The sequence below is a fragment of the Lagopus leucura genome, unplaced genomic scaffold (assembly GCF_019238085.1).
Source record: "Lagopus leucura isolate 7727_CA_CO unplaced genomic scaffold, USGS_WTPT01 Super-Scaffold_1, whole genome shotgun sequence".
Classification (NCBI taxonomy): domain Eukaryota; kingdom Metazoa; phylum Chordata; class Aves; order Galliformes; family Phasianidae; genus Lagopus; species Lagopus leucura.
The window spans coordinates 5,386,129-5,401,733 of NW_024962250.1; the positions used below are offsets into that span (position 1 = coordinate 5,386,129).

The 15,605-nt window shown below is 44.8% G+C and overlaps 1 protein-coding gene across 4 annotated transcripts in view; it reads left to right on the plus strand.

Annotated features, from left to right (window-relative positions):
- Positions 1-14,977, plus strand: part of PRDM11 (PR/SET domain 11) — a 40,777-nt gene extending 25,800 nt beyond the window's left edge. For 2 of the 4 annotated variants that reach the window (XM_042895309.1, XM_042895301.1), the window contains exons 6-8: positions 7,164-7,351; positions 10,447-11,097; positions 11,942-14,977. In XM_042895309.1, the coding sequence (XP_042751243.1) occupies positions 7,164-7,351; positions 10,447-11,097; positions 11,942-14,106 (3,004 nt within the window). In that variant the 3' untranslated portion in view covers positions 14,107-14,977. Of the gene's footprint in view, positions 1-703; positions 3,950-7,163; positions 7,352-10,446; positions 11,098-11,941 lie in introns of those variants that run through there. The other 2 variants (XM_042895318.1, XM_042895325.1) reach the window with 2 other exon arrangements.
- The last annotated feature ends 628 nt before the right edge of the window (positions 14,978-15,605 follow it).

Genomic DNA, 15,605 nt, shown 5'->3' on the forward strand with positions numbered 1-15,605 from the left:
GTTGCTCACACAAACTGGCAAATTGCTAGACATTTATCAGTCTAATAAGCAATTTAATAAGAAATAAACTTCTGATAAGAAGTTTAATAAGAAATTTCCAGTGATGTTTTGCTTTGGTTTTTGTTTTTCATCAAGCACTTTTCCTGGTTGCTTCTATGCCTGTCTGTCTGGTTACCTTGCTCAGTGGTGGCAAGCCATGCGGTTGCCTTGCAGTACAGACTTTGTGAGCAGTGAGTTCTGTGTCAGTGTCTTGGTGATGAGGATGTAAGAAATAGTATGGGTACAGCAATTCTGCATAAGGTACAAAATGTGTCAGGGATGTTTTGGAGCCGGACTAATGGCCAGGAGCCTTCGTCTCTCCAAAATAATGGAGTGTTCTAGCTAGTTGTGGTTTTGGGGAAAGTGAGTCATTGCTACTGTCTGAAATTGACTTCTAGTAATGAGTAACATTATTTACAGGATACCATGGCAGCTTGGATTCCTTCTCTGTTGGCTGAGTTTGCCTGTTCTTCAAGCCTCTTGTAACTAGGCTTGTCAACCAGCTGTTACCATTGCAGCAAATGCATGTTGAGTTACTCACCATGAGCTACAGGCTGTGGGAATAGGGGAAGACTTTTTTCATGTGCTTTGTGATATCTTGAAACAGAAGTCAGAGTTGCGAGGGATTTCACGTTAATGATTCCTGCTTCCTCTTCTGTTTAAGCTGACGAAGATGAGGAGACGCCAGGAACTTCTCAGGAGCACCACTCCTCCTCGCTGCAGAGCGCCAGTGTAGAAATCAGCCATCTCTCCGGGCCCTCCTTCCTTCACACCTCTTCCTCGTCGGAGCACTCAGAAGCTATCAGCCAAAGGCAGGAACTGCACCATCCTTCACCGCGCGCCTCCTCGTCCTGCAAATCCCCACGTCCCCAGACAAGAAGCCCGCCTCTCTCCAGCTTTGATCGCCAGCTTCTTCATTCCCACCTGCAACAAACAGACCTGTTCAGGCAGTTCTGCCAGGAGCTGGTAGCTATTCACAGGGACATGGCAGAAAGCATGCATGTCATTGGTCAGAAGATGACCGACCTCACCAGTCAGGTTGGCCAAATGTGCCAGACCCTATCGGACATTCGTGATGGGGTCCAGAGTTTTCACAGGACACAGAGCCCTAGTGTCACATGGAAGCCTCTTCTGCAAGCAGCTTGCTCAAAACCACCCCCTGAGCCCAGTGCAGAGTCTAACCAACTGCCTCCAAAACAGACAGCTCCTGCATGGACTACCAGATCACGAAAGAGAAAACACCATATTTAGTCTGCTTCATACAAAGTAGAGAAGGTTGCCCTGTTCAGAGTTGCTGCATGCTCACGTGGCCTCTCCATGTATACTAGAACTATGTGGGGAAGGTTAACAGCCAGCCCCAACCCATCTGTCCCTCTGCTAGCGTCTAATAAAGCACTGTGAATTACAACAGCTGAATTGTACGGCTGTCCCTCTGCACTGACAAAGAGGAATCTCGGATCTTACAGGGTGTGGGATATAGGGCATTTTCCTATTCATAGAAACTAGAAGATTTAACTATTTTCCCCATGCTTTATATGGTTTGTAAGCTAAGAGATGCAGTAGGAATCATTATCTTGATCTCTTTTTGTGCCTGCAAAGCATTATTTACTGAGACTATGTCCTAGAGAACTCCTTTTGCTATCAACCCACAGATTGACCCTACTACTGCCTTCCCATCATTTTCCTGCAAACTACTATATGCACAGTGCAGAGTCTTAACTAATAGATGCATCCTTTACAGCTGCAAAGTTTTCTTGCTCATTATTTTTATCTTGTGTTCAGCAATAATGGGCAATTCAGGGCTTACTGTGACTGTTAGGCATAGGTTTGGGAAAAGGTATGTAAAAGCAGAGCATATGCAGAGGGAAAGGAAGCAAGCACAATGCTGAGAGATCTTTCTGCTGTCAGAATGACAGGAGATGTGAGCTCTTGGTGGCATTAGACTGCTGAGAAGGGCTGATCTGATATGTGCCTGCATGCTGTAGTACCACATGCATTTAAGTAAAAGAGTTTAATCTTTTTCTCCTCCAGTCTATGTGAAACTTCCATCTGCCTTTCACAACTGAAGTTAAAATACAATTATTTCGTAGTGTGATGGCTCTTAAATACAATTATATTATTTTCTTTTGCGTTGTAATCTTCAGTTTCGAACCACCTCTCCTTCATAAAATCTAAAAGCTGCATAGAAATAAGGGAAGAGACAGGGCTTCTGCCCTCAAGAAGAGTTTGTTTGTGTCACTGTAACTCTGCTGACTTCAGTACAGTTACTTCGGACTTGCTCAGTATTACTTGGGATGGAATCTGTGATGTTGTCTCCTATTGTGAAAAGTTTACATCTAAATTCCAAGCTATATAGTTTAAGGTCTTGAACATGTTGGCTTTGTACTGCTTCCTAACCCCATACATATGCTAGAAAGAACTGTTAAAACGTTTTAGTTGCTTTAGTGCTGCATGATGTTTCCATGTACAATCCCAGTTCTGGAAGTAAGCTATAATAATGTTGCCTCAGGTGGAGATAATGTATTTGGCAGCTCTTTTTACAGCATGGCTGTTTTCTGCTTGATTTGCACATCTGCACCTACTGTGCTGCCCCATGTCTGAATATATCTGGGCCATTATCATGCCATGCCCAGCGGGGAAGAAGGGTCAAGGTGGTACCTACACACAACTAGCACACCACTCTGGGCTGTCCCATTGTGGGTACAGATGGATTGCAGAAAACTATTCAAGTCAGTGTGATTGCCCATTGTCCTTCCACATGCGAGCAAAAAGCTGTATACATTTCAGCAGGAATTGAACATAGGCAGCATAGAATAGCAGAAGGATGTCATATGTGTTCTTGGAGGATCTTCTTCATCAATCTGTTTGGCCTGTCCTTTGAAAGTATAGTGCACTAGCTTCTCTGACTGTATGTCTCCTGTGTCAGACATTCCTGATGTGCTTTTCCTTTTTTTTTTTTTTTTTTTTTTTTCTTTTTTTTTTTTTTCTTTTTAGTTGTTTTGTAGTTTTAACTCCAGTAATTTATTTTTAGTGGTGTGGTAAAAGGCCCTTGTTTAAGGAAGTAGAGCTCTAGCAAAGAGAAAACCCTTCCTTCTCAAGGATGGCCCACTTTGGTTTCATATAGAGGAAGCTCCTTGTAGTGCTGGTGCCAGAGCAGGGCACTTACCTTCCTGTGAGGACATCCTTTTACTTCTCTTGTACTGTTTGTATTCTGCAAATGTGGTCTCTTGAAGGTGATGTTAGAATGCTAGAAGTGGATCTAATAATATAAATCATGGAGAACTGAAAAATGGTGATATGTTTTAAAGGCTTTTTGAGTCGTTACAGTGCTGCTGCTATATATCAGAAATAATATTTTATATATTTATATTTGGTCCCTTCTGACGTTCTCCCAGGAATATACTTGATACAATTAGCTCCTTTAATGTTGTCTGAGGGGGGAGAAGTTCCTTCCATGCAGGAAACCTCAGGTCAGCAGAGAAGGAGGCTCCCTGCAGTGCTGAGCACTTGGGGGAGTTAGGAGTGCTATTGGCATCATCGCTGCCATCAGTTTGCCTGTGTGCAAATGGCTTTAGAGAGAGAACCTGTTGTCTTGGCACAGGATCTGTGATCAGTACAGCCCCTCAAAGGGGGGATTGTAGATTGTTTTCCCCCAGTATCCTCTATGGACTGTTACAAATAGGCTCAGATCTGGGGATTTCTTGCCTGCCTTGTGTAGACCTCTCGGTGGAGTGGCTTTTCTGTACTGGCTTGCAAAGGATACTTACTCTTGCACACAGCATGTTAACTGGCTGTTGAAGTAAGTGCTCATGTCAAATCAAATCTTTCCTCATGTCTTGTCCATGCAAAAAAAAAAATTCTCAAAGTATTTTTGTTAAGATTCCAATAAATATATAACACTTTTAACACAGCTGCTGTTGAGTCGTTTGTTTCTCTCAGCAAATTTTGGTTTGAACACACATCAAATCACTCTGGATCGTACCCGTCACAGCTGATGGATTTCCTCAGGAGTGCTCAGCATCAGAGAACCAAGGTGGAGTGGTGTGGTGGCACTCCTTAGGCTTTAGCGTTTCTGCAGCATCTCCCTCTGCAAAGATGCTCCCCACCTCCATTTTGGAAAGGCCTGGGGCCTTTTCTTGGTGGTATTTTGCACTGGCAGGATGTCAGCAGAGCATTGCTGGAGCTGGCCAAAGGATGAGCTAGCAAGGAAGGGGAAGGCATACTGCAAATCCTGGGGAGAGGGTTAGAGACCTGAGCCCCCAGCTGTGGGGGGGGTCTCCCTTTGCTCTTCACCATCTCTCTTGGCTGCTGAAGCTGGGGAGAAAAAGTACCCTGTCAGCTAGAAAACACTTGGATGTTGTTTTTTTTTTAAAGTGTGCTCATTGGACTAACCCAAAATTTGACAGATTTGTTTCTTGAGAGAGCTGTGGCTTAAGAAAGAGTGATGAGCTAGAGGCTGTGGGAAGAGTGGTGCTGCAGAGTGAGGAACCATGGGGTTGGTCCAAGCCTTGCAGCAACAAGCAGGAGCTTATAGCTGCTCTCCTTTGGTACCGGAACCATCACATGGCCTGTTCTGAGCCGCCTGGGCAGAGTCTGTGTTGCTCTCGAGCCTTAACATGAGCTTGGTCCATCCCAGTACTGGGAGGTCTGTGCCTTGAGGCAAAGTGACCTGTTGGCAGCTCTGGGTGGCAGGGCCTGCCACAGCAGGGGTCCCATCCCGGCTTCTGCGGGGTTTGAGGTCTCTCATGACACTCTCTTTCCTTGAGGTGCCGTGCCTCTCTCAGATGTCAGATGTCTGAACCAAGGTGGCTTCTTGCCTGTGTGCTATGAGCGTTAGGCCAGAGCTCTCCTCAGCACACGGCTCATGTCCCTGCCTCACTGAGCAGGCTCTGGGGTTTGGATGGGCTCCTTCTGTCCAGAAGAATGCTCCCACCTCAAACCCATGGTGTGTGGCAGCACCTTGCAGCATGTTAGCCTGACAAGTGATATATAGATTTGTCACAGTCCTTCCTAACCTGTGTAATTTATGCCTGTAGGGTTAATGAGTCAGGGCTGGGCAGCGTTGGTGGGAAAGTTGTTCTTTTATGTGGATGATCTCATCCACATTCATGTTACCTCAGGAAAGCATTGCAGATATAAACCTTCCTTTGTCAAAACCAGTTCCTAGCTGCCAGCAGTGCTGAAGAAACACAGTAAAGGCCAGATTATTCGGCAACTGTCAGCTAAGGGCTCTCTCCTGGTGAGGTTTCCAAGAGCCTGTGGCCATCAGGCAGGAGGTTGGAGCACATGGCTGGTTGATGTGCTGCCAGCAGGCAGGGGGGACTGCAGGGCATGGGCAGCAGAGGGATGATGAACAGCTGCAAAGTCTCTCCTTGCCCGCAAAGTCTCTCCTTGGCTGTCACTAGAAAGCAGCCTGGCATTTTGCTGGTACTGAGGCGAGTATCTTTGAGGATGACCTGTGTGGCAGAGCATCAGACTATGGCAAATGGCTACATCTTGAAGGTGCTGCGGTAGGGCCATCTGAATGCTCAGCACAGCTTTAGCAGAGCAATGAATAACAGCAGAAGTGTTAGCCTGGCTCAGCACCGTTGCAGGACCTCCTTCCCATCACACTGCTCCAGTTGCTTCTCAAATGCACAAACTAGTGGGCTAAAGGTTCTTTGGTTTTATGATTTTAAAAAAAAAAGCATTCATAAAAGTCAGTGTTTGGCCTATTTTGGCAATGTCTGAGCTGACTACTTAAATAACTGCTGAAGATTGCAAACCATCCTGATAACTAACATAGGAAAAACACAGCTGATTGCAGGCACGTGCACAGTTGCTTAGCATTAAATCTGGAACTTCTGGAGCCATGGACAGTATGAGACACTGCCAGTGCATTTTCTACATTTTGTGGGAAGTTTGACTGAGCTTGTGACCTTATGTGTGAGTTAGGGTAATCTCATGCACAAGAGCTCGTGCTTTTATCCGCACATGCTTGTGGCCAGAAAAGGAGAGAGCATTCAGGGAGAAATTGACAGATTCCCTAAGCCAGAGAAATACTCATGAGCTAGAAGGGAATTTTTGGGCAAGAACTAGTAGCGGCATAGTGCTCACCTCCATTAGTGTTACTGCAGCAGGAAGTGCTAAATAAATGAGGCAAGTAGCATAAGAGAGGAAGCGGTTTTCAGCTGTGAACCTGCTCTGAGGTCTTCTAGTCCCAGGAATTGTTATCAGCCTGTGCATGGCAGCAGCTGAAGCCATTATTACCATGCCTTTTCATTTCCGCTAACTAGAAAACAAGGAGTGAAAGGGTGAATAATACGATCCTGCTTGTAGATGTTTGTCTTCACAAGGTGCACAGAAGAAAAGTTGGTTGGAGTGGTGAATTGTTTTTCTGTTGTGCTGAAACTTTGCTGATATAAATCAGGAAAACAAATCCCATGAGCAAAAAGAGATCTTTTTGTCAGCACTGCTGGGGGATCTCACGGTGCAGTGTTGTGTTTCAGGCAGTTAGGATTTCCCCAGACTTGCAGGGCTGACTGTCCAAGCACAAAACCTTCCAGTACTGACACTTCCTTCATTTCCTTTTGGACTACCAGTGAATACCCCCGTGCACATTGGATGTGTATCTCTCTCCTGAGTATCTCAGTTTTGCTTGTCCAAGAGGAGAGAAGCAAGGAAATAGGGATTCTCCTAGAAAGGAAGACAATGCATGGGGAAGAGACTGGCAGAAAAACCCTGCTGTATTCAAGATGTTCCTAAGAACAAGGGAGGCCTGGGATGTGAAATAATGGTAGGGAATCCAGAAGCCCTGGCTTCCATAGGCAAAGAAGCTTTGGCCACTGACAGGCTGTACCTCTATGACTGGCAGCGGTACTCCTTCAGGTTGGATGTACGTTGTTGTAGTCCCTTTCCCAGCAGAAATGGACTCACTGGTTTGGTGTTCCCTGGGTGTCCATGCTCGTTGTCCTGTATCTGGCAATTTGCACACCATTACTTATAACTCCATGCTTTCCAGTCTGGCTGTGTCAATGGCTCTCTCTTCAGGTCATTCTGGTATCATTGTGGTTATCATCCTGGTGCAAGGGGGGCTGTATGAGAGAAGTTTGTGCTTCATACCTGCCTTGTCACCCTACCCTCAGGTATGTGATCATATCCCGGGAGGAGAGGGAGCAGAACCTGATGGCCTTCCAGCACAGTGAGAGGATTTACTTCCGTGCCTGTCGTGACATCCGGCCTGGGGAGAAGCTGCGGGTCTGGTACAGTGAGGATTACATGAAGCGACTGCATAGTATGTCCCAGGAGACCATCAACAGAAATCTCACGACAGGTGAGACCTTCTCTTTCTACCCTTTCCCAGGTCCCTGTTGCCCATCACCCTTGTTGTACCAAGTGTAGTGGGTGATGTAGGTGATGCCCAGGCTGTGCAAGAAGACTTGCATTTCTACAAGCAGCTCATGTCTTGGCAAGAGCCTCCAGTTCTGCAGTGAATGGGGGTACAAGAAGAATGATGTTCACACAGTCTTGGAGATCATGAAATAATTATTTGTGTTGTGTGGTGTTGTGTTGTATCGTGTTGTGTTGTATCGTCTTTGTGCTGCTAGAGCCTGATACAGTGCCCAGAGAGCACAGAGCTCTTCCATCACAAGACTCTGTGACCTGAGAATTGCCAAGCTGGTGGTCCCACGGTCTGGCACTGGAGTTTTCTTTGACCATGCTGCTTTCTCTGGTTCTTGTGAGGGAACTCTGGCTGGTTTTGTGTGTATATTTAAGAGAGATTTCCTTGGCATGTTTGTATGTTCATTTTCCTGGCTTAATTTATCTCCTCTTTCTTCAGAAAGATAATGTGGGATCAGCGCGACATCAGCTAGAGACTCCTTAGTCTCGCAACCTTAGAGTGCTTGTACGAAGTACAGGAGGCTTTGTACTTGTCAGCTTGATTCTTCCCTGGATGAAAATCGTTATCTTATCTTAGCAATAGTCATGCTGGAGCAAACCCAGCAGTCCTTTAGGTCAGTGTAATGTGAGCAACACAGGAAGTTTTAGAGGAAGGCAAAAATTCTTAATGCATCTGTTCATCTGTACAGTGCTGAGACCTGAAGTTAATTAAGGGCATTTCTTTCCAGGCCTAGCCACAGAACAGCAGGGCCTCAGAGGGGCAGCCACACTAAATATAACTTTCTAATTAAGATTCCCATGTATATTATTACACAGCTGCTGTTGCTGCCTTGACTTGGTAAAAGGTGTCTCCTTGTTATGCATGGGGTGGACGAATTGTCCTGAAAAAGCTGGTTGTCCTCCATCACCTTGGAGTTCTTATGCACTTTCAGTGTTGCATCTTGATGGCTGTTCTTGGGCAATACCCACATCTGAATTAACACCGGTATGAGTGTGTGTTTTCGTGTTAATGATCTTATAAATCACTGAGTGGTTAGGTACACATCCCATGCAGATGCTAGCTGTCCAGATGACTGTCTGAAATACATTTTGAATATATTTTGAATACTGTCTGAAAGTACTGCAGAAGACTGACTGCGTCCTCAGAGCAGCTGTGTTGCAGCAGTAGTCTAGAGGGGCACCAAGGCCAGAAGCAAGCCTGTCCTACCACACTTGCCTTTAGTCACAGTTTGTCATGGTGCTGTGGTTTGTGTGAACTGAATTGTTAACTCAGCTGCTATGAGTATGCAGAGATCTGCCTCTGGGTTCTGAGGACCCACCGTATCCTACCTCATGCTCAGGTGGAAGCCCAAGTGGCTGAAGAGACCTCTTGGAAAACTCTGACATCTTTGTGAGCTTATCTTGCAGCCAGCTGAGCTCTGGGCTGCATTTGCTAAAGTAACGCAGAGGCGTTCTTTAAAACGAGCATGACATGGTGCTGCTGCTAGGCTGAGAAGCATTGCAGCCACAGACAGGTAGGCACTTGGAGGTGATCAGGGAAGGGCATAAAAATCTGTTTGTCTGCTTTCTGTTTAAAAGACTCAAAATTCCCTGCAGGTTAGCCTGTCAAGTGAAGTGGCAGGCTTTACTAACTCAAAAAAAGTAACGTGATCCCCAGGTTTTGTATCTGTTGGTAGCTTCTGAGCCACCTCATTAATGGAGTTGAGAACTGTAATACAAGGGATTGTTGTGTGATTTCTAGCTTTCCTGTAGGGCCAAATGATTAGGCTGGCTAGGAGAAGAAATCACAGAAAAAGAAGAAGGATCTATTATCTGAATCCCTTCCAGTAGTTGTTACAGTCCATAACAGGGGAAATGTTAGGACAGAGATGCAAAGCTCTGCCCATAGAAAATCTCCACTGGGATGTATTGCAAACCAGATCTGTTGTTACAAATTCACACAAGTGGCTGGGGTTCCCAGCTTGTGTCAAAACCCCTTACAAGACCCCTGCCATCCAGGCCAGTCCTTTTTACAGTGCCTTACTCTAACTATTTTGAGTCTTACACCTTTTCTGCATTCTTAGAATTGCTCTTCTTAGAGGGGAGTGGTAGCTTTTCCTCTGTAACTCTTATGAAAGCATGAATATTCTTTAAAAGCATACAAAAGCAAAACAGCATAAAGCAGCGTCTTGTTTGGGAAGCCATCAATGCTTGAAGTTATTTACAAGATAGAAGAATGATGGAAATTGAGCCAAACCTATCGTCTTTTGAATTTCCAGGTAAGGAAATATGGCTATTCCCTTTATTTTAAGCAATTAATAATTTGTATGAGGTTGCTTTTATTATTTTTTTTTTAATCACTGAATGGCCATGCTCTTAGACTTTGCTGGCACAAGCTAGATGCCCCATCCTTGGAAGTCATACACCCATGATAGCTCAGTTGGCAATGTATACCTTGGGATTTAAACGTGCAAGTTATTTTTACTCCTTTGCCTTTGCATTTCTGGAGCAGCCTCCAAACTGAAGGAGAGTAATATGGTTTGCAATCTTTGTGCTGTGGCATGCACTGATGCCGGGGTTCTTGTGAAACAGTCTGAATCTCTTGCTGCGCTGCTGTACATTCGATACCTTTTACCAAGTCAAAACAGGCACAGGTCTTCCAGACAGCCGAAATGGCACTGGGCTCTGGGTGATAGGTTCCACTGTGATTAGTGATTACTGTCTAGGCTCCTTCCAGCACAGATTGGTTATACCACTAGGTTAAACAAGCTGCCTATAGTTTCTCTTCTCTTTAAAGTGTGTGGGTCCTACTCTGCTGTGGCTACCCAGGACTGCCTCTGTTTTTACAGACATGCCCATTAGTAGAGCTCTTCCTCTTGCGAGCCTCGGTTTCCACTGAGTTGTTGCAGTTCCCTGGCTTGTAACACAACCTACAGATCTGCAGGGATTCAGTCTGCCTTTTTGTTCTTTTTTTTTCATTTGAGTTTTAGATTGAAAGATGCTGGTCGGTTTCTGGTGATAATCCCCACCCCTCATTTTCCTTTCTAGGAGACAAAAAGTTACAGAAGGAAAAGTCAGAAAAGAATACAGATAATCAAGAGGACACAAGGGTTCCACTCCACTTCGCCATGTTAAAGCAAGGGAAGAGCCCCTACAAGCGCAGCTATGACGAGGGGGAATCCCACCCCCAAACAAAGAAAAAAAAGATTGACCTCATCTTCAAAGACGTCCTGGAGGCTTCTTTGGAGTCTGCCAAATTTGAAGAGAAACAGTTAGCAACTAGTACACCACTTTCCACAAGAGCAACGTCTAAATACCAGGCTGAAGAGATCTTCGAGAGGTGCAGCGGTGCCATGCAGCATGGCTCCCTAAACCTCAGCAGAAACCGAAGCGAAGAGGAGTGGAAGGCCCCTCATGGTTCCTCTTTGAGCTCTGCCAAAGAAGTGGGGGTCCTTGAAGACGAGGAAGAAGAACCTCTGTCTCTGAAAGCAGACAGCCCTACCGAGCTGTCACTGGCTTCTGCAGAAGGCAACTCCCACGAAATTCCTACCACCTCTTTCTGCCCCAATTGCATCCGGTTGAAGAAGAAAATCCGAGAGCTACAGGCTGAGTTAGACATGCTGAGATCTGGGAAGTTACCTGAGCCATCTGTGCTACCACCCCAGGTACCTGAGCTCCAAGAGTTCTCAGACCCCACAGGTAAGCCTTGCCGAGTATCAGCCTTCTCCAAACCCTGCCTAAGGAAAGTATTGAGATGCCTGTGTGCGGTGTACCCATCTAAAGCATTTTGCTCTGAGTATTCAGGTGAACAAGTGTTTCCATGGAAGGTTCATTGTCAGGTTTTGCGAACGAATGGGCAGCTGACGTTGTGGGCACTGTGGAAGACTGGAAAGTGTGGGAAAGACTCTGTATGACAACTTGCTCTATTTGTTGCTGCTGTAATCAATCATGCACTGCCAATAAAAAAGACATTCCGTTGCAGACAGTTTGTTTGCTGTATTTTTGATGCATTCTTTTTCAGCAGAATCCCATCCACAGTGTCTTACATGCTACCAGGAAACAGTGCTTGAAAGTCTGAATTGACTCAGTGGTTAACACTGGAATGTGTGCTCTTTGGGTATGAAATTATGTCCCACTGTGCTCCTCATTTGAACTGTTTTCTCCACTGCCTTAACACGAACATGTGTCCTTTTCTGAAGATGTTTCATTTCTTCCAGGAACATGCTATTGAGCAGCAGGAGCCTTCACCAAAGGAACATTTGGGTCACACCATGCATTGTGCAAATAGTCAGGATGTAATATCATTTCTTTCTGTCTGTTGTGGCATGTTGGAGACTAAGTTTATAAGGGGAAGCATCGATTTATGTTTCCTTCAAAGCTGTTATTCAAATTTTAGCCATTGTGGTTGTGGGCAGGATGTGGCCAGCTCATCAACCAGCATTCGACCATCACTTGTAGGATGCTTCTCTAACTCATAGTCTTGGTAAATGCTTTATTATACCTTTTTGTTTTTTTTTCCTTCTCCTCTTTTTTTTTTTTCCAGCTTCAGAAAGTATCATCTCTGTTCCCACCATCATGGAGGATGATGACCAGGAGGTGGATTCTGCTGATGAATCTGTTTCCAATGAAATGATTGCTGCTACAGATGAGCCTTCTAAGATGTCTTCTGCGACGGGACGGAGGATACGGCGGTTTAAGCAAGAGTGGCTTAAGAAGTTTTGGTTTCTGCGGTACTCCCCGACATTGAATGAAATGTGGTGCCATGTCTGTAGGCAATACACAGTGCAATCCTCTCGGACTTCAGCTTTCATCATTGGCTCAAAGCAGTTCAAGATACACACAATAAAACTTCATAGCCAGAGCAACCTCCACAAGAAGTGCCTGCAGCTTTACAAGCTCAGAATGCACCCAGAGAAGACAGAAGAGATGTGCCGAAATATGACTTTGCTCTTCAATACAGCCTATCACTTGGCACTGGAAGGCAGGCCCTACTATGACTTTCGGCCTCTGGCAGAACTATTGAGAAAGTGTGAACTCAAGGTGGTGGATCAATACATGAATGAAGGAGATTGCCAAATCTTAATCCACCACATTGCCCGGGCTCTTCGGGAGGACCTTGTTGAACGCATCCGACAGTCTCCCTTCCTCAGCATCATTCTGGATGGGCAGAGTGATGATGTGCTTGCTGACACAGTTGCAGTGTATGTACAGTACACAAGCAGTGATGGGCCTCCAGCAACTGAATTCCTGTCTCTTCAGGAATTGGGCTTTTCTACAACAGACAGTTACCTCCAAGCATTAGACAGGGCCTTTTCCAGCCTGGGAATTCGACTGCAGGATGAGAAGCCAACTATTGGCTTGGGAGTTGATGGTGCTAACATTACCGCCAGCCTGAGAGCAAACTTGTTCATGACAATCAGAAAGACTTTGCCATGGCTTCTCTGCTTGCCCTTTATGGTACACAGACCCCATTTGGAGATTTTGGATGCAATCAGTGGGAAAGAACTGCCATGCCTGGAGGAGCTGGAAAACAATCTGAAGCAGCTTCTCAGTTTCTATCGTTACTCTCCCCGACTCATGTGCGAGTTGAGGGTCACTGCTTCCACCCTGTGTGAGGAGACTGAGTTCTTGGGTGACATTCGAGCAGTGAAGTGGATCATTGGGGAGCAGAATGTGCTCAATGCTCTCATCAAGGATTATCTTGAGGTGGTGGCCCATCTCAAGGATGTCAGTGGCCAAACCCAAAGGGCAGATGCTTCTGCGATTGCCTTGGCCCTCCTGCAGTTCCTGATGGACTACCAGTCAATTAAACTTATCTACTTCCTGCTGGATGTGATTGCTGTACTTTCACGCCTTGCCTATGTCTTCCAAGGGGAGTACCTTCTTGTGTCGCAAGTGGATGATAAAATAGAGGAAGCTATTCAGGAGATAAGTCGGCTAGCAGACTCACCAGGAGAGTACCTGCAGGAATTTGAGGAAAACTTCCGTGAAAGCTTTAATGGCATTGCTGTGAAAAACCTACGGGTGGCTGAAGCCAAATTCCAGTCAATCAGAGAAAAGATCTGCCAGAAGACCCAGGTGATCCTAGCCCAAAGGTTCGATTCCCGTAGCCGGACTTTTGTGAAAGCCTGTCAGGTATTTGACCTTGCAGCTTGGCCCAGAAGCACTGATGAGCTCATGAGCTATGGGAAGGAGGATATGGTACAAATATTTGAACACCTGGAGACGGTCCCATCATTTTCCAGAGAGGTTTGCAGAGAGGGATTGGACACCCAAGGGAGTTTGCTGATGGAGTGGCGAGAACTCAAGGTGGATTATTATACCAAAAATGGTTTTAAAGACTTACTCAGTCACATTTGTAAATACAAACAGAGATTCCCTCTCTTAAATAAAATAGTTCAGATCCTCAAAGTCCTTCCCACCTCATCGGCCTGCTGTGAGAAGGGGCGCAATGCCCTGCAGAGAGTGCGCAAAAATAACCGCTCTCGGCTCACACTGGAGCAACTCAGTGACCTGCTGACAATTGCTGTCAACGGGCCGCCCATTGCCAACTTTGATTGCAAGCGGGCACTAGATAGCTGGTTCGAGGAGAAGTCGGGCAATAGCTACGCACTGTCAGCCGAAATGCTGAGCAGGATGTCATCTCTTGATCAGAAGCCGATGTTACAGAGTGTGGACCATGGCTCTGAGTTTTACCCCGATATTTAGGAAGGAATGCCTCAGATCAGAAAGCTGTTGAATAATTTTTTTAAATCTATACTCTAAACTTTGATATATTATATAAAGTATATATATATATATATTATATATATTAAGAAAAAACCCACACTGAAAATTTTAAAATTAAGACGATGTGCGTCTGATAGAAGCTAGGCAGAATTTTAAAGATTGAGACAATGTTTAGAAATTTACTGGTGTCTCCAACCATGGCAGCTGCAGTGTAGGTGGCAACATTTCATTCTTTAGAAGCATGTGCTGGGGCCATACTCTACATGTTCAAATCTAACAATCTATAAGCTAGATGACGGGTCTTTGTTGGCCTTCTTCTCCCGGTGGTTTCCTTTATATGTGTGTTGTCGGTTTGTTGGATTGGGTTTTGTGTTGTTTTTATTGTTGTTGTTTTTAGTTTCAATCTCTGCCTCTCTTTTTGTAGTTCAGTTCAGTTATTGAGCCATTTGAACCTTTTGTTGACGACCGTCAGATTTCTGATTTTCGACAGAGCATCCTGTGTGTTTATGTTGTCCCTGGATCTTCCAGCTCCACCTGGTTCTCTCTGTTGCAGTGGGAGCTTTCTGCACTCACAGAGATTCCTGGGAGGAAGGAAAGGCTAGGGCCAGGATTTTGTTTCTTCTGATTCAGAAACACATGCCTCCACTAAACTGTGATACCCCTTTCTCAGTTCTCCCTACTTTTGAGCTGTAGAGTAATACTTGGCTTTCAGCTCCTTTTATGATAACCGTAGTCCTAGTTTATCATACGTATATTATAACATGATGTCATGTGCAGATTATAAAATAGCAAAATAGAGAAGGCAGGGGGAAATTTTTGCATTTATATTTTTATATTGTAGGAAATAAATATATATATATATATATATATATATATATATATATATATACACACAACTATTCATTCAAAACCAGGGCTGCTGTGGAAGCTAAACAGCCAATGAGTCAAGAGCCATCTCTGGGCAGAGATTCAAAGGCTTAAAAAAATTATATTCTAATTTACATTATTTATACTATGTCTTTATAATCCTAGATTGTTGTGGGGTTTTTGTGTTGTTTTGTTTTGTTTGGAATAACTGAAAGAAAAACCTGCTGCAGTTTGGTGGCAGGGGCTATCAATGCAAGATTATCTTGGATTATAAACATGTGATGATGTCCTGTAAAGGTTCACGTATTCTCTTGTGACCAAGGTAACATGTTCCACAGCACAGCAGACAGATGACAACAGGAAGAAGGAATGCTCTACTTCTTCCTGTGAAATATTTCTTCCTTTCTTGAAGGGATGCGGAGTCCAGCCAAAATGTGAATAGAGGACTTGCACCTTCTATCACAGAGGAGATTGTTCTGTGGGCTTGGGGTTCTTCATCGTTTTATTCTTTTAAAGTAGATGAGCTCCACGTGTTCACACAATATCACTTCAGGTTAGAAAGGCAAAAAAAAAAAAAAAAAAGCAAAAAAAAAAAAAAAAAAAAAAAAAAA